The sequence below is a fragment of the Simochromis diagramma genome, unplaced genomic scaffold (assembly GCF_900408965.1).
Source record: "Simochromis diagramma unplaced genomic scaffold, fSimDia1.1 OVJJ01000305.1, whole genome shotgun sequence".
NCBI classification, from domain to species: Eukaryota; Metazoa; Chordata; class Actinopteri; order Cichliformes; family Cichlidae; genus Simochromis; species Simochromis diagramma.
The window spans coordinates 1835736-1860204 of NW_024387169.1; the positions used below are offsets into that span (position 1 = coordinate 1835736).

A 24469-nucleotide genomic window follows, 5' to 3' on the forward strand; every position below is an offset into this window, starting at 1 on the left:
GTGTGGTCAGCTTTTAAGTTTGATGTACTCATGAATGAATCACAGGCAGTCATGTGACTTGGTTTCCTGTCTTTTTCAAGAGTGCTCACTGGGAGTGGATGTGCAGGCCGATGTAGTCCTGCTGGTCGATGGCTCGTACAGTATCGGATTACAAAACTTTGCAAAAGTCCGTGCCTTCCTGGAGGTTCTGGTCAACTCCTTTGACATCGGACCAAACAAAATCCAGATTAGCTTGGTCCAGTACAGTCGCGACACATACACAGAGTTTGCCCTCAACACTCACCATGACATTAACGCTGTCGTCAGAGCTGTGCGCACCTTCCCCTACCGCGGCGGTTCCACTAACACCGGCAGGGCCATGACTTACGTCAGGGAGAAGATCTTCGTCCCAGCTCGTGGAGCGAGACAGAACGTCCCCCGTGTCATGGTCCTGATCACAGACGGAAAGTCGTCAGACTCTTTTAGGGATGCGGCCACCAAACTGAGGAATATTGATGTGGAAATATTTGCTGTTGGCGTGAAGGATGCGGTGAGATCAGAGCTGGAGGCCATCGCTAATCCACCGGCTGACACCCATGTGTATGAGGTGGAGGACTTTGACGCTTTTCAGAGGATCTCTAAGGAGCTGACTCAGTCCATCTGTCTGAGGATTGAACAGGAGCTGCTCAACATCAAAAAGAGAAGTAAGTAGAAGAAGATCAACTCCTTTACTATGATCTGGAGCTTAGATTTACTTTTCTTTCTGATGGTTTCCATGTGTTAGCACCTTCACACTGGTCCACAGGATATTAGACCCTGAAATTTGACCGCATTTTTAGCCGCTGACGTAGTGGCAAATAGCCAGAGCAGTCATGGAAAAGCTAAACAGAGAAACATATTTTGTAAATTGCTGTCAGACATGGCAAAATTGAATCATTTCATCAGAGTTGCCAATAAACATACCACAAAAACCACGGACGTGCCTCTTGAATGAGCTCGAGTGATACCGAGAGCTGCAGCCCAAAACACTCTACAATCAGCCAGTGTGCTGTCCAGTGCTTCAAGATCTCAACTTTTGAAATCCATATTTGTTAAACTACAGTAGCTTTATAAAAGTCACGTGCAGGTGAGGCTCCAACTACCTGACTACCTCTTTGATTTTCAGGTTTGCTTCCACCGAGCGATTTGCGCTTTTCTGAAATTACCTCCCGAAGCTTCCGTGCCACCTGGGTACCTCCTCTTGCCAATGTCTTGTCTTACCTGCTACGTTTCCGCAAGGCGGAAGATGTCACCGGAGACTACATTTCCCTGGCGTTGCCCGGCGATACCAACACAGCTGTCCTTCCCCATCTTTATCCTCTCACCACCTATGAAGTCAATGTCTTTGCTCAGTATGATAAAGGAGACAGTTTCCCTTTGACGGGTGAAGAGACAACTCTCGAAGGTAAGAGATTTACCTCAATTTAACAGAATGTAATCAAAATAAAAACACTGAGCATCTAAGAGTTGCGTTTTTCTTCTCAGAACAAGGAGCTGTAAGAAATTTACGAGTGACAGAAGAAACAACCAACAGTTTCACGGTGTCGTGGCAAGCCGCGCCGGGTTCAGTGATCAGATACCGCCTGTCCTACGTCCCGCTGAGCGGCACAGGAGAGATACTGGAGGCTCAGACCCTTGGCCCAGAGACCACCATAGTCCTCCAGGAGCTCTTCCCCATCACTACCTACCGTGTGTCTGTGTCTGCTGAGTACAAATCCGGCCTTGGAAGCGAGATGCAGGTGGATGGAACCACCAAGGAGGGTGAGCAAGGACAATTGCTGACACTATTGTCAAACTGAAGTTTTGAGAAATGTGAATTTTGAGAAATGATCCATTTTGATCTGTTTTCAGTCCGCGGCTCTCCCCGTGACCTGCGTGTCTTCAATGAAACAATATCTACGATGAAACTGGCGTGGAGGGCTGCTCCTGGCAATGTTCTTCAATACCGCATTGCCTTCAAACCTGCTGAGGGAGGTGAGAGGAAGGAGATCTCTGTCAAAGGAGACACCACCCAGGCTGTACTGAAGAACCTCCAGCCAGCCACTGAGTATGAGCTGTTTGTCAGCGCTCGCTATTCTTCTGGTTTGGGCGATCCTCTCCTGGGCACCGGAACCACCTTAGAAGGTAAGAGACGCTGCCATATTGGTACTTTAAAGCCTTTGAAGCACAGTCGGATCATGTTTATTTCCAGTGTTTGCAGCATGCTTTGTAGATGTGCTTAGTATTTCCAGCTTAACAGGCCGCCTATTGTGAAACTACACGCATTTGGGAACTTGTTTCCTGTCCTCTAAAGGTCCCTGCACCAATAAAGTGAAAGTTGTGTAGTAGTTTGGAAGGTTGGTGTGAAAAATATGGAATGTGTAAGCGTTCTTTTACCACAGACTCCCCGACACGTCCTCACTCCTAAAGCGTAATATTTCACGCTACGTGACAAATCATCGATATATTACGCTTCCGAGCACCCAACATGTCTCTATGTTACGAGATCCGAAAAATGAGGAAACATGAGAACCGTTTGGAATCAATCTACACATGTACGTTCGTTTTATTTAAATCGGTTTAAAACGTCATTAAAGTGCTGGTTAGGGTTAGGGCTGGAATACCGCGGGAGTGTCATTCTACTGGATTTCATCCGTAACCCGGCGCGTAGCATAAGAACGCGGGTGGTCACCTTTCGTGTTCCTCAGGAACGCCTCAGGACTTGACAAATCATCAGCATATTACGCCTCAGGAGTGAGAACGGGCTGGACTCCTAGCTCGGGGTGACTTTGCCACCCATGAAGGCAGTAAGATGGAAATGAGTGGGTGTGGAATGCTTGTAAACCTATGGAATGACTTGGAACTGACTTTGAGAGGCGTATGCTCGCCTGCCGAGACCTTTGCATCTCTGTGACACGCGAATGATTGTGTTAGAGTCGCTCAGCGGGGATGTCTCTCTATCAGTAATTGCTACTGATTGCAGATTCTGTTTATAAAATCAGAGGAATTTTATTAGTTGCGCATTCAGTTTTATTGGGGAGCTAGCTGTTCTGGCCCAAATTGTGGTTTAAATGGACAATAATTTGAATCTCAATAATGTGTGAAGAGATAAAGTCTGCTGTTGTTTTGGCCGAACTGTTAATAAAAGGGCAAAAAAGAAAGTAGACTTGGCCGATTTCACTTATGAGTCCTTTTTGGGTAGTTAAAGATCAGAGAACGAATTTTGCAGTAATAGAAAAAGTGGGGCTGTGTTTTCTTCATCTTGTCGAGTGCCAAGATGAAAATGGCACGGTGGCTGTTTTTCATCACATCCAAGCTGTGCCTCATTTGAATCAGAATCTTCTCTGAAAGCAATTTAAGCCCTTGGACATATTAAAGAGTACATTTCTTGGTCTTTACCATTATGTTGTTACATTGAAACCACTGGCGAGGTCCTGCGTGCTGGATATATCTGCTTTTAATAGGCTTCCCAGTGCAGGTTGAATAAGAAGACTCGAGTGCAAAAAATTAACTAAATTTCCGTCTTGAATTTACAACTTCAACAAAGCATTTTTGTGTAAATTTCGGTGACCATAAAAATGTGGATGAAAAGTGGTCTCGTCTTTATTTCTTGCTGTTCCCACACTGACCAGAGAGCCCAGTCTGGATTAAAGCCGTCTCCACAGGTCAAATCTGTGCAGTCAGCCCCACACCCCCACAGGAAAAAGCTCCATGACAAAGCACTCTGTTTAGGCATTTTTTTATTAAGCTGTCATGATATCAGCATGCCTAAACACTGATCTCATTGTGTGCCACTCTTTTTGAGTGACCCACTCTGTGAAGTCCATGTAGGCAAGAACTGGAAGAAAGTGGCTCGCACAAAGGCCTCTCTCATGGCCAACAGAGGATGGTAGACAATACAGAAGGCTTGAGCAGAGCAGAATTAAATCATCCTGAAACGAGTGGGAGCAGAGAGAAGGTGTGACACAGAATGCTTACATCAATGTGTTAAATGTGGATATTATACACTAACTATTTACTTAAGGAGTGGGAGTGTTAGTCGGCATGTGGAAGATGTTACCTAAGAGGACCCTGAAAGCTGGGTGAGCTGTCTGTCTCGTCTCAGGGAGAGCCGTCTGTTCATCTTCCTCCAGGGTGGGGCAAAGGACAGGCAGGGGCAGAGAGAAAGGCAGAGGGAAAACAGGGTACTTGAAAATGTGAACCACAATGCCTCAGGGTGACCTGGTGGGATAAAGGGCTGTTTCTTCCCTAAGAGGTCAAACGTTCAACCCCTTATTTATCAAATGCTTAACTACCTGCATGACACCTCTGACGTGTTTATGCCATGAAGGACTTTCGAGCTTTGACTTGCACAAAAGCTCGGCACCAGGTGAGGTTGTAGCGCTTTGGCTCGGTTTCCTCTAACCTATCCCTTTAATGAATTTTGTGCAGTGCCAGACTCTTTGGCGTGCCACATATTTTTTTCCACCACTGTTAAAGGTCCTTTGAGGTAAAAAGACTAGGGACAGGCAACCCTGGCTGACAGACACTGAAGGCTTGATCTTCGTGGCCCACGTGTACGTCTTAGCCGACCAAGAGCAATAAAGCGAAGGAAGCTTGAACCCGGCTGCCAGTGCTGAGATGGCACAATGTATTTCCTGATGTGATTTTGAAGGAGTTTGCAGAGAAAGCAAGCGTGCTCAGTCTAGTCAGGCAATATATACAGTGACCCACCTGAGTCTATGTAGCTGCGTAAAATGATTAGGACAGTGCTGGCAGGTTAGACGTGTTTCCTCTGAATTTCTCTTGCCTGCTGGCACGACTGATTTCTTTCAAGTGCAGTCTGCAGTCATTTATATTTTCGAGCTTTAGACGTCGTTGGCTGCAGATGTGAAGGTTATGTCGGCACATGCCCTGCAGGAAATCTCTCAGATGATCTTCGGTTGTGTCATATGCGGTTTTCTAGACATGGGTGAGGCCTTACTGTTATTTTGTGAGCTGCCCTCGTTCCAGATCTTAATTTGAGAGTTCCTCGCCTTGATGGGTAGGATGCTCAGGAGGCGGGTGGGGTGTTATAGAGGCGGCTATAATTCTTCTATTTTGATAGGTGAGACTGTAAACAATGCAACAAGATCTAAACATGTGTTTTGTAACCAAGCACTGAACTACAAACTGTGCAGAAAAGAAGTGAAACTTGTTTTTTTTGCATTGCTGTAGAGGTTTTGCTTGGACTGGAGCATGTGTTTCCCCTTCTCTATAGCTTGTCTGCAAGTGCTGATGAAAAGTGAGCCGCTGTCTGCAGAAACCATTATGTTGTGATTTTTTTTTTTTTTTCGCCGTTGGTTCACGCACAGCCGGTAAAGTCAGTCAAGTTCATCTGCTTGGCAAAGATAATTCTTTTGATGGAACAATCTGGGTATTTATGAGCGGCCCACGCTGTTTTCATGGTATCCATAAATCTGGAACTCTTCATTAATTTGTGGTCGTGGCCGTTGCCCTTGACAAGTGCCTCCTCTCTTTGCTCTCAAGGTGCAGATATCTGCTTGGCAGGCACGCCCAGTGCCGTTACTTCCGTTCGCTTTCCAATTCAGCCAGACTGGATGAGTCGCAGGGCCTGAAATCATCATGCATTTCATTTATAGGACTTTTCTGTTCCATTACATTCTTTTCAACTGAATTTTTGCTTTTATTAAATCTCATTTGGTGAGGTTTGATAGATGAGGTTTGAGTGGGACCACCCAGCTGGTCAGCTCTGCTCTGCTCGCCCGCAGTGGGTTAGGTGTTTGAATGAGGATCAGGATCCCGGAGGTTGTGTGGGAGGCTGTGCGTGGCAGCTCATCCTCATCCTCCTGTGATATATCCAGCACCTCTATATGGCGGCCAGATTGAAGAGCCGTCTCAACACGAGCGTCCCTCTCAGCCAGGCGTGCGCTGGCCGCGCGTTGCGAAACGCCACCGCAAAGTTCCCTTCCCTGCCTTTTCTGCAGCTTTCTCCTCTCATGACAGTCTCCTAGGAAAAGAGAGTGAAGGAGAAAAACGGCGAGCACAGCATCTGCAATTGTAGCGAGCGCACATTTCTGGATCGGGTTTCCTCTGCTTCAATGGAAAATTAAAGAGCTGTCAGGAGAGGTGCTGAGGATATGTGATTAGTTCTGCAGAAGTTTTTCCAACCGTCTCTTATTATGAAGGGAGAAAACTGTGGGTGCTCAAACACATCCTCAGGGGTTAAGGTGGAGACAGATGAGTGATGTCTGGTGGTTTATCACCGCCATTGTTCATTCCGTCCCTTTCCTCAGATCTTTATATGTCTGCATTAGCAGTACTAACAGCATCTCAGCCCAAATGTAAAGTGCTGAATCAACTCAAAACAAACTTCTATGTCTGATCTACTTCTGCCTTTGAATCCATCCCCCAGAGCTCGGCTCACCCAGAGACTTGGTGACCAGCGACGTCACCGACACCAGTTTTGCCGTGTCTTGGACCGCGGCCCCGGGTAACGTTCGTCGCTACAGGGTCACGTACAAGTCTCTGTTCACTACGGAGTCTGGGGAAGCAGTAATACCAGGAAGCAGCACCACCACAGTTTTGCAGGGTCTCACCCCAGAGACACGCTACGAGGTGTCTGTGTTTGCCGTCTACGGCCATGGAACGGGCCAGGCATTGGTTGGAGAAGAAACCACAGATGGTAAGTTACTCTTCTTTTTTCTTGGTCTGTTTCGCTTTCTTCATAGGCTTTCTGTAGGAAGTCTGAAGGCTTCATCTCGGTCATGCCTAGAAAGTGTGAAGCTAAGTATGTGTGATGTCACCGTACAGCCATAAAACCACAGAAGGGACCTTCAGATATTTCCCCCCCACCTAAAACACAAACAAAGCCTTAGGGCTTCTTGCATCTGTTAAACTCCAAATACGGTCCAGGAGCATCATCACTGAGCTTTCTGGGTCAGTGACGCAGGCTTAAAAGTGGTCCAGGAAAAAATAGTGTTGAAAGCGGTATTTTGTAAGCTGTAGAAAAAGGGAGCTGTCAGCAGCGCTTACTGCTCAGTTCATTCTGTTGAGCTCAGAGATAACGTCATAGCTGATGGCATTCGCCTGAGCCATAACGAATCTGGAGACTTCACACGCACGTCTTCGAGGCTGTGCATGTATGTTATATATGTGTGCAGAGGTGATGTCATGTCCAGGACACCTGCACGCACTTTCATGGGAGATCCAGAGCAGATAGGCCTCACTCATGCATATTGAGCAGAAACTTGCACCAGTTGGGAGGATTTTAGTTCAAGAGTTAGTAAAAAAGATTTCAAGGAAAAAGATTTCCAAACGCTATTATTGTTTATTGATTCTGGCAAGCAGGAGAGGAGGCATACCCACCAAATACAACCATCCTATCTCAAACCTCCCCGGGCCGAAGCGACACGCAGCTAACTTGGATGTGCTTCCCTTTTCCATTAATAAACGTGCTCCCACCGATGCAGAGGGCTCTGAATATTTTCCTTAGCCCATTTCAAATCCTCTGACAATTCACACTTGCCCTTCCTGCAGGGAAAGTAAGAAGCACTCAACAGACACACAAAGAATTTCCTCAAGATGTCACGGCAAGACATCAAAGTTTGGCGCCCAAAACCTCCTATTAAACACAATCAATCATGTAACTTTGCATCTGTTTAAAGTAGGTAGGTTTGTATTCAGACGCGTGGAAAATGAGCTGATGAAAGCTACTGCGAGGTAGCTGACGGCGCCGTTTCCTTAGCAGCAGGAAAGCCTTGGTGATTTTATTCCCCCGGGGCCATCTATTCATCGTTTCTCTCTGATATTTGTTCCTTCGTTGCAGTTTCAGCTGCTGGCAGATCGATCGTCGTCTCAGAGGAGACGGAGAAGTCCATGAAGGTGACATGGCAGCCGGCACCTGGAAACGTCATCAACTACCGCGTCACTTACAAACCACAGGCAGGAGGGCGCCAGCTGGCGGCCAAAGTGCCCGGTGGCACTACCACCACTGTGCTGAGACGCCTTACCCCTCTCACCACTTATGACATCACTGTGGTGCCAGTTTATCGCTCCGGAGAAGGCAAAGCAAGGCAAGGCGAAGGAACTACATGTAGGTTGGCCCGCTGTTCACTACACATCATGACACTGTAAATCCAGGCTGTAATAAAGTCGTTAAAGACCCTCCACATCTGCCCCGATCAGTCTGTGTATTCCTTCCCCTCCAGTAACACCTTACAAAGGCCCGAGGAACCTCCAGACTTCAGAGCCCACCAAGACCAGTTTCCGTGTAACCTGGGACCACGCTCCCGGTGACGTTAGGGGCTACAAAGTCACTTACCACCCAGTCGAGGATGACATCGACCTGGGGCAACTTCTGGTTGGTCCCTATGATAACACTGTGGTGCTGGAAGAACTCAGGTTTGTCCCACTTTTCGTGTTTTTATGGTTTATTATCAGACTCGTTTGGACTTTGGACTATGTTCTCCTGCATATTTTGTAATGAAAGTTGTTTTTTGGGTTGACAGAGCTGGTACCAAATACACAGTGAGTGTGTTCGGTATGTTTGAAGGAGGGGAGAGCATGCCGTTGGCTGGAGAGGAGTACACCACCTACTCTGACGCACCTGATCCTCCAAATTTTGACAGGCCAAGTAATATTACCCACATATATGTGATGTACATTGCACACGGTCATTGTAAGAATAAGAGAAGGCGCAGAGCACGTTCTATGCAAAAACAAATGAAATAGTCTTAGTCATTCTGTTACTGTATCTGTCGTCCTGTTTAAGTCAGTGTCTCCAGTATGTTTTGTTTCTCTGTCAAACATCGGAGAGTGTGTCACATATTACATTTTTGTTTGGGGAAAAACCCCTCTGTAAATCCAAGCCACATAAAAGCTGAATACCTTTCTTTAAAGCAAATTGTCTCACGAAATAACAGATGTAATGGCAACTCCATCTGCCTGCCCTTTCCCTGCTTTCTTCGCCGTGTCACTTTGGGCTTCCGCTTTTTATTTCCAGTCCAGCCAGCGGAGATACGAGCCGTGCGTGTATAATCTGTTTGCACTTATAAAACGTTTTACTATCCAGTGAGTCAGAGTGTAGCAGGCAGCAAGTGTGAGACGAGGAAAGAAGTTGTGTTTGCTGCGAGGAAAGGTCAGCGTGACCAGTTAGCTGCAAGCCCTCTCCTAAAAAGGAGGCAGATGTAGACTCGGTGAGGTGACATAATCAGCTTTTCCTTGTACATCTACCGCGTAAGTGTCTGCACATTAAAGGCACTTATTCCTGGATCTTTATTGTTACAAACTATTTCAAATGACTTTAGAAAATCATATTTTACCTCCACATACCACTTCTTGGGCTTTTTGCCCACAGATTGGAGATGTTGTGTGTACTTCTAATGTGTAAAATCATGTAACCTGTTTTCAGTTGCAGACAGCAGCAGTTAGTGTGACATCTGCAGCTCTCTTTTAGGTACAAAGGATCGGATGACTTCCTTTTCATCACACAGGTGTTTGGAAAACAGGATGTAAATGTTTCCTCGCTGCTCTGCAGGGCACAATAATCTCCTCAGCGGAGGCCTTTAATATAAAGGGCACATTCTCCTGGGAGTACCCCGTGGATGGGAAAACCACTGAAAGAATTACTGCCTCCACATGCTGCCGAGTGAAGAAGATCATAATTATACCACCTGGAAAATAATTGTTATCCACAGAGGGATGGAAGAAAGAGCAGAATTATTTGTTGCGTGCATGTGGAGATTGTTTGTTAAGCATTCAGGAAATTGTTTGGATTTTTGTGGAAATTTATTGCCGTCAGCTCTTCTTTCCTCCCTTCTTTTCTTCTCACACGTCCTTAAAAGCTCTTCCACCATTACACTTGAGCATTTTTGATTATATTTGAACCTCATTTGTAACGTTCACCTGGGATCCTTCGTGACACGTGAACCTCTGCCCTGTCAGATACGATGTGTAGGACCAATGCTCAGGCTGACATTGTGCTTCTGGTGGACGGCTCCTGGAGTATCGGACGTCTGAACTTCAAGACTATTCGTGCCTTCATTGCACGTATGGTGGGCGTCTTTGACATCGGCCCTGATCGGGTCCAAATCGGTGCGTTGAATCAAAATAAGAATGATAAAGTATGTATTTGCTAATACAGCAAAGGTTTTCTTTGAGGTGCTCTAACTAAGATTTGGCGGCTTCTTTAGGGCTTGCTCAGTACAGCGGAGACCCAAAGACCGAATGGCACTTGAATGCTCACCGAACCCGAGACTCTCTCCTGGATGCTGTGTCCAACCTGCCCTACAAGGGAGGAAACACCATGACAGGTGATTCGCTTCGTTTCTGATCTTTTTGCTTTTGTAGACGCAAACGAGCATTTCGCATTACTCTGTGCCTTCTTCGTGGCAGGTCTGGCTTTGAACTACATCCTCCAGAACAATTTCAAAGAGGACGTCGGGATGCGTCCCAGCGCTCGAAAGATTGGCGTCTTGATCACTGACGGAAAATCGCAGGATGACGTCATTGCCAACTCTCAAAACTTGCGCAATCAGGGTGTTGAGCTCTATGCCATCGGTAAGCAAAGAGTGGTGCAGTTAACTTGTGCTTTTCCTGCATCTAAAAAGCTGCTGCTGACCCTTGACCTTTATATCATTGTTATTTAGGTATTAAGAATGCAGACGAGAACGAGCTGAGGTCCATCGCCTCTGAGCCGAATGACATTCACATGTACAACGTGGCCGATTTCTCCTTCCTGCTGGACATTGTGGACCGGGTTTCTGACAACCTGTGTAACAGTGTCAAAGGGCCAGGTGTGTGAAGTCCCAGGTGTTTGATAAGCAGTATAATTATAGTGGACAGCATCCAGGATCCTTGTGAAAAAGCCACATTAGATGCAAAGAACGACCCCTGCATGAGCATCATTTACTCCCTCATACGTGGAAAAGCTATGAAGCTATGAAATGAGAAAGTTGGCCAGTTTCAGAGCTTTTCACTACATATAATTCACCCTAAATCAGTGATTTAGAGTTAATTATATGCAGCGGTTTCAAGCTTTCTATGCTTGCATCTTAACAGGAGGCGCTCCAGATGCACCCACTAATCTGGTGACATCAGAGGTGACTCACCAGTCCTTCAGAGTCACCTGGGACGGCCCCGACGACCAACCAGAAAAGTACCGTGTGGAGTACAGGACTTTATCGGGAGCCCCACAACAGGTATTTGCCAAAAACACCAAAAAACTTGCTCTGCTTCAATCACACGCAAGTAATTGTAGTGCAGTATGTGAGTGTTAATGCTGCCCTGATGCTACTGGGAAACAACTTCTATTTCCAGCCACCTGTTTGTGTTGGCTTCTTGCTGTTTGGGTGTCTGATTACACTGCAGCTCGACACAGGCCAAGGAAACAAAAACAGCCGTCTCAGTTTCAGAGATTAGTAAGCAAATCTTGTGACTTTGAATGAGTGATGGCCCCACTGGCCGGCAGCGTCTCGGCTCCACAGCGTGGATGTGTTTTTGGAGTCTGAAACAAATATGCAGAAGTTTGTTTTTCTGCAGCTCCCAGGGTTTGCTTGAATAGTGAACATTGTGGATTTGTTTATAGATGGTGAGGCTGACCTTTAGCCTGGTAAAAATTTACAGATTGTTTTCTGGGATTGATTGGAAATGTCTGTGAAGATATTCACAGTTCTGGTGCACATTAGTAAAACTTCATCAATCCTCTGATCCTCCTGTCTGTTATTAGGTGATCGTGGACGGCAGTCAGACCACTGTGGTTCTCCAGAGACTGAACCCTCTCACACAGTACCTGGTCAGCGTCTACTCCGTGGTGGGAGAGGAGAGCAGTGACGCTTTGGATGGAAAAGAGACCACACGTATGTCCCACCTCAGCTCACTGAAAGAGACTGAGTGACTAAAACTCCACACACAATGTTAATGCAAACCTAACTTTGTAAACAGCGCTGCATATGACACTAGTAAAAATGAGCTAAATCGGTATGTGATGATGAACTGCAGATGTGACCGTATTTTATTGCACGCTCTTAAGTGGTTATCATTTAGAGTCTAACTCAAACAGACCTTTCGCGCTATTAGGAAAGCCAGATAAATGGGGCTCTGAGAGAGCTACGGTTTCAATTCGAGCAGACTCTGGTGCTCTCACGAACCCTGAGTCTTTGCTTTACGAGCAGTTGCCCTTTGAGTCAGCCGCCATCATGCAATCTCTCCGGCACGGTTGCGTAACACAAACGTAATGCAACTCAGAGACTGTAATTCGTGTGTGGTCTCCATTAATAAAAGGTTCAAAGGATATATATATACACATATATACGCACCTTGTTTATGAAACCATATGTGGCTGCAAAAAAATGAAAGTACCAAATCTTGATTAGATGCAAATTAAGAGATTAAATTTGGTTTTAGGTCCAAATTTGAAAGAAAGATTATATAGTGTAAATGCAAACTTTATGCAATCAAAGAATGAATTATAATTGTGGCTATACAAATGCAGTGGTTAACAAGTATTTGCCGTTTCCTGGTTTTCCAGTTCCCCTGAGTGCCGTGAGGAGGATGGAGATTTACGATCAGCAGGTCACCACCATGAGAGTGAGATGGGAAAGGGCACCGGGAGCCACAGGCTACATGCTGCTCTACAGTGCCATCAATGCTACGCAGGCCACTACAGAGCAGGAGGTAAGATCCATTCTGGGAAACCAGAAGGCATCCAGCCAATCAGCTGTGGATAGAACTGAAATGGACACATTCACATGTGTTTGTAGGTTCATAACACGAATGCCTGCTCGCATACACGAGCGCCTCGCTAAAAGCACAAAGTGACCTGCTGTCAGCATTTCTGACTGAGTGCAGATGTCACACATTGAAATAACTTTTTACAAAGACTCCAGTGTTTGCCTCGTCACTCAGCAGCAAGGCAACAGGAAAAAATACAAAGAAACATTGTCAGCCACAGAGGGGTGGCTGAACCATGAGCTCACTCTGCCAAGGGAACATCATCATCATTTCTTCATGAGGTGTCAACCCCAGTGGGGCAAACCCAGATGCAGCAGATGTGCTCCAGCCGGAGTATTTCTCCTCACCATATTTCCCAGCCAGCGAGGAGTCCCCCTCATCTGCTTCCCCTCTCAACCTGTGTTGTTTGTTTGGTTTGGTCCGCTTCCAGATCAGAGTGGGCGGCGACACAACCGACGTCCAGCTGGTGAAGTTGCTCCCCAACACGGCCTACACGCTTTCCCTATTTGCCCTCCATGGAGAATCAGCCAGCGAACCACTGACCAAGCAGGGAGTCACATGTTCGTAACCAGCCTATCATTTCAATGTTTCAGCACAAATTCAGAGTCATTTTTGATAAACTAACAGAGCTTTTAACTCATGTGCAGTGCCCATGCCACCTGCGGGAGAACTGAGGGTTCGGGATATTACCCACAGCACCATGACGCTTGACTGGGATGCTGCTCCCGGTCCCGTTCGCAAGTACCTCATCACCTATAAGCCTGAGAGTGGAGATGCAAAAGAAGTGAGTTCGTCTTTCCTTTCATGGTATTACAACCGCTGTTATGACCAGTCCCTTCCTGCTATTGCAGAACCTCTTGTCTGTTATAGTCATTAGGATTTATGATGATTAAGTTGTTGGATATTTCTCGACTGATCCGTTATCACATTGTGGAGATTGCAGCTGTTTGAGTGGACATCAGGGGATTTTCTGGAGTCTAAAGAAATATTATGAAACTCCCTGAATGTGATTTTGCAAGGCTTACAGGCTGGTTCTGGTACTGGGGACTGGAGGAATACTTTATGGTTGCATATCCCCATGTGGGAGTTGTTGGGCTACAGCAGCACATTCTGCAGGAAGTGAAGATTAAGGTGCTCTAAAGGTGGAAACACACTGAGCTGAAGATATGTGATGCAACACAGAGACATGGCGCCACTAACAACATCTTAACTTTCAGCTAACGAGTGAAACCAAGAGCACGAAGTATTTCGTGTGTTTAGTTTCTTCCTGTTTGCTTTAGTGTTATACCTGCTGGTCACACGTGCTACCGGTTTTATGAGGTGCAGATTAGTGAGGTCACCAGAATTCCAGGAAACCTGCCCTGAGAACGAAGCCTTACACTTTTCCAAACGCCCAAAGTGATTCTTAAGCGCTATATATTCTTTATTGATACTGTATAATAACATTTAACAACTGTGTTTTATTGTTCTACAGCTGGAAGTGGGAGGACGCGTGACCAGCAGACAGTTGGATAACCTGATCTCTCAGACAGAGTACGCTTTAGCTGTTACTCCAGTCTACGACGAAGGTCCCGGACAGCCGATGCTGGGAGAGGCCATCACAGGTCAGAATCGTTACCATGGCGCCGGCCCCGTTTGCTGCTTCTGACCGAGATGGAGATCATAATTGCATTTTCTTTCCTCCGCTCTAAAGATGTGGTTCCAGCACCAAAGAACCTGCGATTCACAGAAGTCACGCATACCAGCTTTGTAGCTCACTGGGAGCATGGAGCGCCTGACGTGGCTCTGTACCGCATTGGCTGGGTTAAGAAGGGAGATGCCAACACCCAATACGTAAGAGAAAACCAGATGTCCGGGATGTTTATATTAGGAATAAATCATGCAGGTATTTCACGATGAGTCCCACAGTAGGCGTTTGGCGTTGCTTAGGAAAGACCTCCGGTGGAGGCAGGGAGAACATCTAAAAAACAGACGATGAATTTTACATGGCTTACATTTGGTTTTTATTGGCTAAGCTGTCTTTGTGTTTTCCTCATCAGGCCATTCTGAACAATGATGAGACGACCCACCTGCTGGAGAACTTGGAGTCGGACACGCCCTACGACGTGTCCGTCACTGCGATCTACCCGGATGAGTCGGAGAGCGAGGACCTGCTAGGCACCGAGAGGACATGTAAGACGCACACAGTGATGACGACTCAGTAATAACTCTAGCTAACACTGTATGCTTAAAGTATTTGTCACAGTTTCTCTTCTTTTGGTGTTAATTTCGCATTTTGGTGCTGTGTGAAGTGTTCGATCAAGGGTTTGCCCATTATGCCTTTCTATTTCTGCCTCTATAGTGCGCCGTCAAAATGGTTCCCCACGTAAGTGTGTTCATAGCAAACCAAAGGGATGCTTTTTCTTTCAAGTGACAAAAGCATGTTTTATTGTTGCAACCAGTCATCAGAACTGTTGTTATTTCATCATCAAGCAAGACCCTTAACCCATCCATCGCTCCAGTGGTGCTGATGCTGTCACAGCCCAGTTTTATTCTTACGTGTTTGCTTGTCTGCGTTTGTCCGCGCCATCATCCCACGGCTTCTTCATGTCCTTACTCGGTTACATGAAATGGCTGGATGGAGTTCCACCATGCATGCCTGGCAAAACAAGGATTTCAATCCCTGTTTTCAAAGCCCGTTCCATCAGCCATCATCAGTTCATTCATCCATCCATGTTCATTCATTCATCCATGCATTTGTCATTCATCATCATCATCATATCATCATCATCCTCCTCCATCTATTGTCCGTCAAGAGACACCTGCTTGAGAAAAGACGAAGAGCGACTGTCTTTTCTTTTTTAAAGCTGCAGTCCTGTTTAACGCTCATTACTTGATTTTCTTTCAACCATAAACAAAAGGCAGAAAATTAACTGGCATCTGAACTCAAATCAGCCAATAATCTCAAGGACTGTGTCTTTAAAAGATATTTCAGTGATATCAGAAACGCTTTCAAAGGAAACCGTATAACTGCTGTTGGCGTAGCTTTAACTGTCATATATGTGCTTGCCTGTTGCACTGTGCAGTGCCTCTTCCAGCGCCCACCAACCTGGTTGTGTACAATGAAACCACCACCACTCTGAACGCCATGTGGACTCCACCGACGGGCCGTGTCCAGAACTACAAGATCTCTTACGTCCCTACATCTGGAGGCAGGATTCAGACTGTAAGTCACACAACAGTTAGCTCGTGTTTGTCAGTGTTTAGCAGCAGTGACAGGCTTTAATATTTTAGCTAGTGTCTCCTTTCTTTTCATCTCCTTCTCAGTCTCGCTTTAATAATCCAGACAACTGCGGTTTATAGTTTATGGCTTTAACTCAGTCGGTGGATTTGTTTCTTCCTCCACAGCGACTTTGCTTCCAAGAAATCTATACAGCTGTGGCATCGGTGTTCAATTATTTGAGTTTATTCCGAGTCAAATCTCATAATCTGTTGTTTGGATACAGCGGCATTTCCTGACGCTGCAGACTGTCTCCCACTGGTCGTGCATTTTTGGCCGTCTCGCTGAATTTTCAAAAGTCTTTCTGGATGACAGCTGAATTTTTGGTTTCAATTTTCTGTCAGACGTTTCTCAGAGCTTCCACGAGCAAGAATTAAAACGAGAACCAGAAGCCTGAGGACGAGCAAATATCTACACACGAGATTTCACGCTGATGCGAAGCGTCTGATCGTTTATTTATGAGATTAAAAGAGATCAAACTTGAACGTCATAAAAAGTTGAGATGTTTGAAGAGGCAGAGTCCGGTCACTGGTGTCAGATATTATCCTGCAGATCAAGTTTAAAGTGCTGCCGTGCACTGGTCCTTCACACTTTTATAGCCACCTTTTAACAGGTGCAATCCAGAATTTGTCATTTTAGGTGACTAAGACTGGAAGTTCATCAAACTGTTTGTATGTTTAAAATACGGCTCGGTGAGGTTTCTTCTTTTGGTTCTTGATGAAATGTAATTGTGCTGATGGAAAAGCGGACGCTTACCCAGGTCGTGTTGGTTCAGTGTCCGGATTTCGACGTGTATGAGTAACCCTGAGTTAAATAAGTGTGTTTTTTGGAAATGGGCTGCACACATTTTGTACTTAAAGAAGAAAAAACTGCCGCAGTGCCAAATAATAAAAATAATAAGTGCCGTCTTGACACGAAACGCAGTGATAAAACAAATCCAGCAAATGCAAACACACACACACTCGCTAAGAATATTTACTCCTTATAGCAAAAGCCAACAGCGTTGCAGTAAATCCATCATTAGTCACAACAAGACATCTGACTGTTTCCACCATTAGCGGACATATTTACCTTGGCCACTGTACTGTATGCTAACCGTGTCCAAAAACACTCAGAGCATTCCTCCTGGAAGCTATCAGGTAGAATTCTTTCCATCAGGTTATCAATCTGAGAAACCCTGCAGAGGATACTTTATTCCATCTAAAACAGAGGAAACACCTCCTCAGCACATAAAAGGAGCTGCAGAGTTGTTTTTAAAGCTACAGCAAAAGAGACAGGAAATGCAGAAATATTTTAAGGACTGAAAAGCCAAGTGAAATTTACTAAACTAGTGAACTATGTTTCATTTGTTGTTCCCTAACTAGACCCAGGTTGGAGGAAAGAAGACTACAGTCCTGCTTCCTAAGCTGACGCCTGACACAGAGTACGCCATCAGCGTGGTGGCAGTCTATGCCAAAGGAGCTAGCGGACCGCTGGAGGGCATCGGAAAGACCAGTGAGTTGTGAACAAATATGACAGCCAAGTCTTGGATATATGAATACATCACACTCATGGAAAGTCTCTCAGTTTAAAAAAGCTCACACATGGTGTTCAGCCTTGTTGATGGATGCAACGTTATCATATCTTTATGTTATTCCAGAGCCTCTGGGTGGTGTTAGGAACCTGCGGGTAACTGACCCCACCACCAGCACCCTGACCGTCCAGTGGGAGCCTGCTGAGGGTAGCGTCCGTCAGTACAGGATCTTCTATGTGCCTGCAGCTGGAGGAGTGGAAGACATGGTAAGCAAGACATTGACAACGACATTCAGCCATCTCCAGTGGAACAACCCCGACATGCTGTGTTGTATTTCTGCACAGGTGCAGGTATCAGGCAGTACCTACAGTACCGTCCTGAAGAACCTGGATTCTGATACTGTGTACACTGTGTCTGTGGTTCCCGTATATGCTGCTGGAGAAGGACTGCGCATGTCTGAGAACGGCAAAACATGTAAGCACTGCACGCATGCAACCGCTGCTGTAGGTAACGAGATCCACTGCAGATCCACGCGAGGTCGTTAGGCAGCGACAGCGACATCTGTGTCATCTGGGTATAGAAAAGCCCACGCAGACCAAGAAGAAGACCTGTGAATGAGATGCCGTGAAGTGGCAGTGGGATTTATTTTCCAGTGTCAGGAATCAATTCCCGTCTATCCGGAATGAACCGAGTGGCCTCGGCTGCTGGCCTGCTGGGTCAGAAACCTTCAATAAGGCAGCCAGTTGTAACTGATTTTTTTCAAATATATCATCCAAATCCTCTGAAAATCTGCAATCCAGCCAGCTCAAATCCCATCTCCTTCTCCAGAAGTGAAAAAATACCTAAGTCTGAACCGGGGTACCCGCAATTACCCTGACGTCCCGGGTACGAAAAACGTCCATCAGAGAGAGCATTCAGCTGACTCGCTGGGACAGAGCTTTAAACCTTACCTGCAAACTGGAACTTAAAGCTTAAAATAAATGACAGCATTGAGCTCAGTCAGCTTAGTTTGAGTGAACATCGGTTTTCCAGTTTCTCCCACAGCTGAACCACCGAACTCTGCTGGGAATTAGTCAGCATTTTGTGGGGTGATTGCGCAGGAAGGAATTCCTCTGGCCTGGCAGCACTATAATGGTGTCTCCTCTCTCTTTACTGTAACATTGTCCATTTATAGGTTGAGTGAAGGCTAGCGGTCAGGGTAATGGCGGGGCTGGGGTATTTGGCTCCTCTCTGGGAAAAAGAAACAGGGGCTTTGAAATGAATAGAGAGCATTATATGTATAATTGCTCTCAGCCTGCTTTGCTGGGGTCATGCGCCGTGCCAGCTACTGTTACCCCCATTTTCCCTTCTGTAGCAATAGTTCATCATGTTCAGTGGCTTTTCAGTGGACAAGTCAAAGCTCACGCTGCCTGTATACATATATTTATGTTCATTAACGTCAGGCCTTGAATCGGCTCTCGTCTGATTCAACCGTCTGAGCTAACAAGCTGCTCGGCGAGCATTCACAGCATCTTAAAAGTAACAAGCGTTGGTCTGTAAAACATTTAAAGTACGGAAGCTTGCTTACTTTTTTTTCTCCTGCGTTTATGGGGTTATAATTGAGAGCAGCACAAAACCTCCAAACATCTGCTTTGGTTTTTTAGAAGTCTAGCTTCACACAGAGCTGCACATAGGCCTTTCTGTATCCTTTTCATTAACCTTCAGGGCACTGACAGGAAGTGCCCTGTTGATAGCTGGATTGTTAAATAGCATCCTAAACTTGTCTCTGTTGGCTGCTGGGGGAGTTTTACTGGAGTTCTCATGTTGTCCTGTTCTGGCCATAAAATGAGTCCAGACCATGATTTATAAACTGAGACAAAGGGAGGATGACAGGACTACAGGAGATTCACAGAGGTGTTATTTAGATACTCGTAAATACTCCAGATGAAAAGGTTTACCAGTACTGGAACCCCAGTTATGCATTTGTGCTTCATTCTTATGGGTTTTGTTTAATTGTTGGTTTTTTTTAGCCTTAATTTATTGCCATTTTTGCAGTTGTCAGCCTTTCCTTTCCGTTCGTCCTCGTTCTCTTGCCCCTCTTTAATTCCTTCTTACCAAACAATATTCCTGTCCCTGCAGTGGAGCGCAGCCCCGTCAGAAACATCCAGGTTTACAACCCCACCACCAACACTTTGAACGTTCGCTGGGAAGCTGCCACAGGTCCAGTCCAGCAGTACCGGGTGGTCTACTCTCCTTTGAACGGTGCCAAGCCTTCAGAATCAGTGAGTTTCCAACTGCTGTGTGGGAATGGCTGATGCGTAAATTATATTATTAGATTATACTTGAGAAAACTAACCGAGAGCAGGTTTATTTCTAATGCCTTCAATCATACAGAATGCGCACAAATATTGAGGATCACCACATGGAGCTGGAAGTGGGAGCATTTGCAGTTTACCGTGCAATTACTTTTAAAAGCACTCGGCCTGCTCACCAAACGCATTGGTGCGAGCGTGTTTGCATGTGTGCACTTTCTGCCATTTGGATTGTTTTGTGTAAATAAGTGCTTGAGTTTCAAACACGTTCATTAAAGCAGAAATTCTTTAGCTGCAGCTCCCGCTCTCTCCGTGCTGCGTGCCATCTGGCATCAGAGTGCCCACATCTTCATATGTTAAAGATTTCTGGGCAGCTCAAAGAATCCATAAAAACTTTTAAAGCGTCTCTTTGCATCAGCTTTCTTCAACATCCATGCCAGATGGACTGCACCACTAGTTTCTTCACTGGGTCGCTAACGACAGTGTCTTTAAGAAGGTGATAGAAATTCCAGCGTATTGATAAAGACATGCACTCAGCTTTCTTTTTTCCCCCTTTGGTCAGCACGTTTAGGACAGGATCGTGCCCTTTGCATGGCCAGAGCTAATTATGCGGGTCAGTGGTAATGTAGCCTGTTTCAGCCAGCACCACCAAATCCAACGCCAGCTGGAAATTTGCAGCGTAGCTTTTTAGCTTCATCATCATTGGCTGCTGAGTCCTAAGCCTAAGTTTGACCAGGAGACACTGTGGCATGATTCAGACACCCACAAACATGTTTGAACCTCCACCAGGCCAGAGCGCTGACCTTAGCCTGTCCAGATAACCGCTCTGAGGCTAAGGACACACGATCAGCTGTCACCTCCATCAGTGCTGGCTGTCACCCACCTAGCCCCCTTTTCGGTCCTTTTTTAAACCACTATCACACCTCTGAACATCAAAGGACTGTTTGGCTCTTCCTTTCACTGCTGCTGACAACAAGGAGCCATTCAGTAAAAGGCAGGTGTAGAAAACAAGCAGCTGCCAGATGAGAGGGGCAGAGTTTGTGGCTGCGTGAATGTTGGATTTGGCCCTTTGGTGCATGTGTGCATAAAAGCTCACTTATTTTGTGTCTCTGCACAGATTCTGGTACCAGGGTCAACCACCACAGCCTTGTTGCAGCAGCTGCTTCCAAACACTGATTACAATGTGGGAGTTGTTGCTCTGTACAGCGATGGCGAAGGACCTGCTATCATGGATGCAGGAAAGACATGTAAGAACCCGGGCCGGTGTGTTTTGTTAGCAGCTCTGAGACGCGCAGGTGTTTTCAACAAAAATGCAAAAACATATTCTTCTTCCCGTTTCTGTGCTCAGTGCCCCGAAGTGCCCCGAGGAACCTGCGCGTATACGACCCCACCACCACTACCCTCTCTGTCAGCTGGGACCATGCAGATGGTCCTGTCATGGAGTACCGCATCACCTACGCCCAGATCACAGGAGACCCGATTGAGGGATATGTGAGCATATTTAGAATTCGACAGCGATGTTTTTGTGGCCATAAATAACAAAGGCACTTGTTTATGCATCCAATTCTTCTGCTTGTAGACTACAGTGCCAGGAAACCGAAACAACGTGATCCTGCAGAACCTGGACCCGGACACGCCGTATAACATCAAAGTGACCGCCATCTATGCTGATGGAGCAGGAGGAGAGGTGGATGGTGACGGACGCACAGGTACAAGCTGTTCCATCTGTGCGACCCTGTGAGAGTCTTTATTCAATAAGCGAGCGTTATTGATCAGGGGCGAGCAGAAAATCCAAACGGATTGATTCACTAATGAGGTTCCTGAGGAACTGAACATTATACCAAACGTGGAATAAGTGATATTGTTGACTTTTAAAGAATGCCAAAAGCACAAAATGCCTTTGGCAGAAAAGCTGCCTGCACTCCAGTGAAGGAGATCGTATCCTCGTAGTGCTGGCCAGAGTCCTGCCTAACTTTGCTTCTCAAACAAAAGAAACACTATTGCGTATCGTAATGCCGCTCCGCTCCTTCAGGCAGATTATTATTGTTATTATGATTTTTTTCTTTTTACTTTCTTTCATGTGCTGGAATTTATCATCCCGCTAATCGCACATTAGAATATTTCACTCAATGTTATTATGAGCAGTGAAGTCAGATGCAGAAATTACCCAGCTGCTGATGGATCACCAAAACTCAGATCCTGTGCATCCCATTACAGTGAACATTATCCTGTGTTGACTGCGCCGCTCTGTCTTTGCTTCCTGCAGTGGGAATGCTCGGCCCCAGGAATCTGCGTGTTTCTGATGAGTGGTACACCCGCTTCAGGGTGTCCTGGGACCCCGCCCCCTCCAGGGTTAACGGATACAAGATTATCTACCAACCTGAGGGTACGGACATGCTTTAGCATTGGATCAAAAACTATATATCGTTGTTGTTGTTTTTCTAGTTGTATGAGTTGTTACTAGACAAAAAGCCTCATTGCTTACATGTAAGTCATATTAATGTTGCTTTTCAGGCTCTGATGAGTCCATGGAAGTGTCTGTTGGAGACGTAACCTCCCACCAGCTCCATAACCTGAAACCTGGAACCACCTATGACCTGAAGGTGTTGGCACAGTACAACACGGGTGACAGTGCACCTTTGGTCGGTCAAGGCACCACCTGTAAGTACGCTGCTACTTGATGGTCGATGTTTGGATCGGATGGATTTGTAATGAGCTGCGTTTGCTTGTCTTTAGTGTATCTGAATGTGACGGACTTGAACACCTACAACGTTGGCTACGACTCCTTCTGCCTCCGATGGGCCCCTCACAGAGCGGCCACCTCTTACAGACTCAAAGTCAATCCTTTTGATAGTAAGTTCAGTTCACCCGGTTACACGTCACAGTAACGTTTTAGAATCAGTTGCTAAGTCGCTCTCGTCTTTCCTCTCCTTTAGCCTCCAGGAGCGGGGCTCAGGAGATCACCGTCAGAGGCTCAGAGAACAGTTACTGCTTTGACGGCTTAACCCCGGACACTCTTTACAACGCCACCGTGTACACGCAAACGCCCAACCTCGAGGGACCTGGAGTCAGTGTCAAAGAGAGGACGTGTAAGGAAAAGGCTGCTGCTGGAACTTCCTGTTTCTTTGATGTTACAAAGATGTCATTTTACCAGCTATGATGAATATGCGATTCTTTCTTGCGTTGCAGTGGTTAAACCCACCCCAGTGCCAACAAAGGCTCCCACTCCTCCTCCTCCAGCAACAGTCCCACCTGCGTTAGATGGTGAGGATAGCTTTAATCAGTGTATTTACTCATTGTCCAGGCGCGATCAGCCTCTAACGTTGCTTTACCTGCATCGCAGTGTGCAAAGGTGCCAAGGCCGACCTGGTCTTCCTGATCGATGGTTCCTGGAGTATTGGAGATGACAGCTTCAGTAAAGTCCTCCAGTTTGTTACAAGCATGACTGCAGCCTTCGATGTCATCAGCCCTAAAGGCATGCAGGTCAGCTGATGTTTCGGTGGCTTCTTAAAAAAAAAGAAAATCATGCACATATTTCCTAATATCTGCGTTCACCGTCGTCACCATCCTCTTATTTTTGTTCTCGGTGAACAGGTTTCATTTGTGCAGTACAGCGATGACGCCAAGACCGAGTTCAAACTGAACACCTACCACGACAAAGGCATCGTGATCTCAGCTCTGCAGGGCGTCCGCTACAGAGGAGGCAACACCAAGACAGGTGAAGCTCGGGGAAAAAAAGCTGCAAACTTAAAGTTCTGACTGTAGTGAACGTTTGAGGTTCGATGGTCTTCTTCTCCCGTTTTCTTCTTCGTCCAGGCATTGCTTTGAAGCACATCTATGAGAAGGTGTTCACCTCAGACAACGGCATGAGGAGGAACGTCCCGAAGGTGCTGGTGGTCGTCACAGACGGACGTTCCCAGGATGAGGTCAAGAAGAGTGCAGAGAAGCTGCAGCATTCTGGTATGTGTGGAAATATGAATCGCTGGCTCGTGTGTTTGCATTTGTGCTATAGAAGAAGTAAAACAGGGGAAGCATTTGCTCCTGAACGTCGATTTAGTTCATCTGAACCAGACTTTCTGGCCTGTTTAATAAACTCTTGTATTAATCCCCGCAGCGGGTTTTTGTTGCAGACTTAACAATGGTTTTTGTTTGTTTTTGTGTGTTTGTGTTTTGCGCCGACAGGCTACAGCGTGTTTGTGGTCGGAGTGGCCGACGTGGATATGACCGAACTGAGAAGCATCGGCAGCAAGCCCAGCGAGAGACACGTGTTTGTGGTAGACGACTACGACGCTTTTGCCAAAATCCAGGACAACCTGATCACCTTCATTTGTGAAACAGCCACTTCCAGTAAGATTCATGTATCAGAAAACAACAACTAAAGTTTAGTTTCACTCGCAGGTGCAGACAAAAACTTTATTAGACGGGTTGATTAGTGAACGGCGGAGTTAAGGGGAAGCTCTCCCTTTGTCGTGCGCTCCTACCGATCCATTGCCTGGGGAAATATATAAAGGGATATAAATCACATTCTTTCTGCCGTAATCTGTTTTTCCAACTCCTTGTATCTTTTCGTTGTGTCTCAGCTTGCCCTCTGATCTACATCAATGGATTCACCACGCCTGGTAAGCACACAACATCACCATGCAGTGTACACAGCAGATAATCCCTGCAGAGTTTGTTGACATTGCTAAATGCTGTTAT

The 24469-nt window shown here is 46.1% G+C and overlaps 1 protein-coding gene across 5 annotated transcripts in view; it reads left to right on the plus strand.

The window, feature by feature from the left end:
* The window catches only part of col12a1a (collagen, type XII, alpha 1a), a 62884-nt gene that overhangs the window by 24735 nt on the left and 13680 nt on the right, over nucleotides 1-24469 (plus strand). For 3 of the 5 annotated variants that reach the window (XM_040048868.1, XM_040048867.1, XM_040048870.1), the window contains exons 10-48: nucleotides 81-683; nucleotides 1145-1423; nucleotides 1504-1779; nucleotides 1870-2142; nucleotides 6392-6661; nucleotides 7805-8071; nucleotides 8187-8379; nucleotides 8487-8611; nucleotides 9922-10071; nucleotides 10170-10289; nucleotides 10372-10536; nucleotides 10626-10772; nucleotides 11038-11177; nucleotides 11705-11834; nucleotides 12506-12651; nucleotides 13139-13268; nucleotides 13356-13492; nucleotides 14183-14312; nucleotides 14402-14541; nucleotides 14748-14880; nucleotides 15050-15073; nucleotides 15774-15913; nucleotides 17332-17461; nucleotides 17607-17746; nucleotides 17825-17954; nucleotides 19599-19741; nucleotides 20889-21018; nucleotides 21120-21262; nucleotides 21351-21480; nucleotides 22038-22157; nucleotides 22286-22432; nucleotides 22508-22624; nucleotides 22708-22860; nucleotides 22961-23035; nucleotides 23115-23254; nucleotides 23366-23489; nucleotides 23588-23731; nucleotides 23954-24118; nucleotides 24352-24390. In XM_040048868.1, coding sequence (XP_039904802.1) covers nucleotides 81-683; nucleotides 1145-1423; nucleotides 1504-1779; nucleotides 1870-2142; nucleotides 6392-6661; nucleotides 7805-8071; nucleotides 8187-8379; nucleotides 8487-8611; nucleotides 9922-10071; nucleotides 10170-10289; nucleotides 10372-10536; nucleotides 10626-10772; nucleotides 11038-11177; nucleotides 11705-11834; nucleotides 12506-12651; nucleotides 13139-13268; nucleotides 13356-13492; nucleotides 14183-14312; nucleotides 14402-14541; nucleotides 14748-14880; nucleotides 15050-15073; nucleotides 15774-15913; nucleotides 17332-17461; nucleotides 17607-17746; nucleotides 17825-17954; nucleotides 19599-19741; nucleotides 20889-21018; nucleotides 21120-21262; nucleotides 21351-21480; nucleotides 22038-22157; nucleotides 22286-22432; nucleotides 22508-22624; nucleotides 22708-22860; nucleotides 22961-23035; nucleotides 23115-23254; nucleotides 23366-23489; nucleotides 23588-23731; nucleotides 23954-24118; nucleotides 24352-24390 — 6288 coding nt within the window. Of the gene's footprint in view, nucleotides 1-80; nucleotides 684-1023; nucleotides 1030-1144; nucleotides 1424-1503; nucleotides 1780-1869; nucleotides 2143-6391; nucleotides 6662-7804; nucleotides 8072-8186; nucleotides 8380-8486; nucleotides 8612-9921; nucleotides 10072-10169; nucleotides 10290-10371; nucleotides 10537-10625; nucleotides 10773-11037; nucleotides 11178-11704; nucleotides 11835-12505; nucleotides 12652-13138; nucleotides 13269-13355; nucleotides 13493-14182; nucleotides 14313-14401; nucleotides 14542-14747; nucleotides 14881-15049; nucleotides 15074-15773; nucleotides 15914-17331; nucleotides 17462-17606; nucleotides 17747-17824; nucleotides 17955-19598; nucleotides 19742-20888; nucleotides 21019-21119; nucleotides 21263-21350; nucleotides 21481-22037; nucleotides 22158-22285; nucleotides 22433-22507; nucleotides 22625-22707; nucleotides 22861-22960; nucleotides 23036-23114; nucleotides 23255-23365; nucleotides 23490-23587; nucleotides 23732-23953; nucleotides 24119-24351; nucleotides 24391-24469 lie in introns of all 5 variants that reach the window. The other 2 variants (XM_040048871.1, XM_040048869.1) reach the window with 2 other exon arrangements.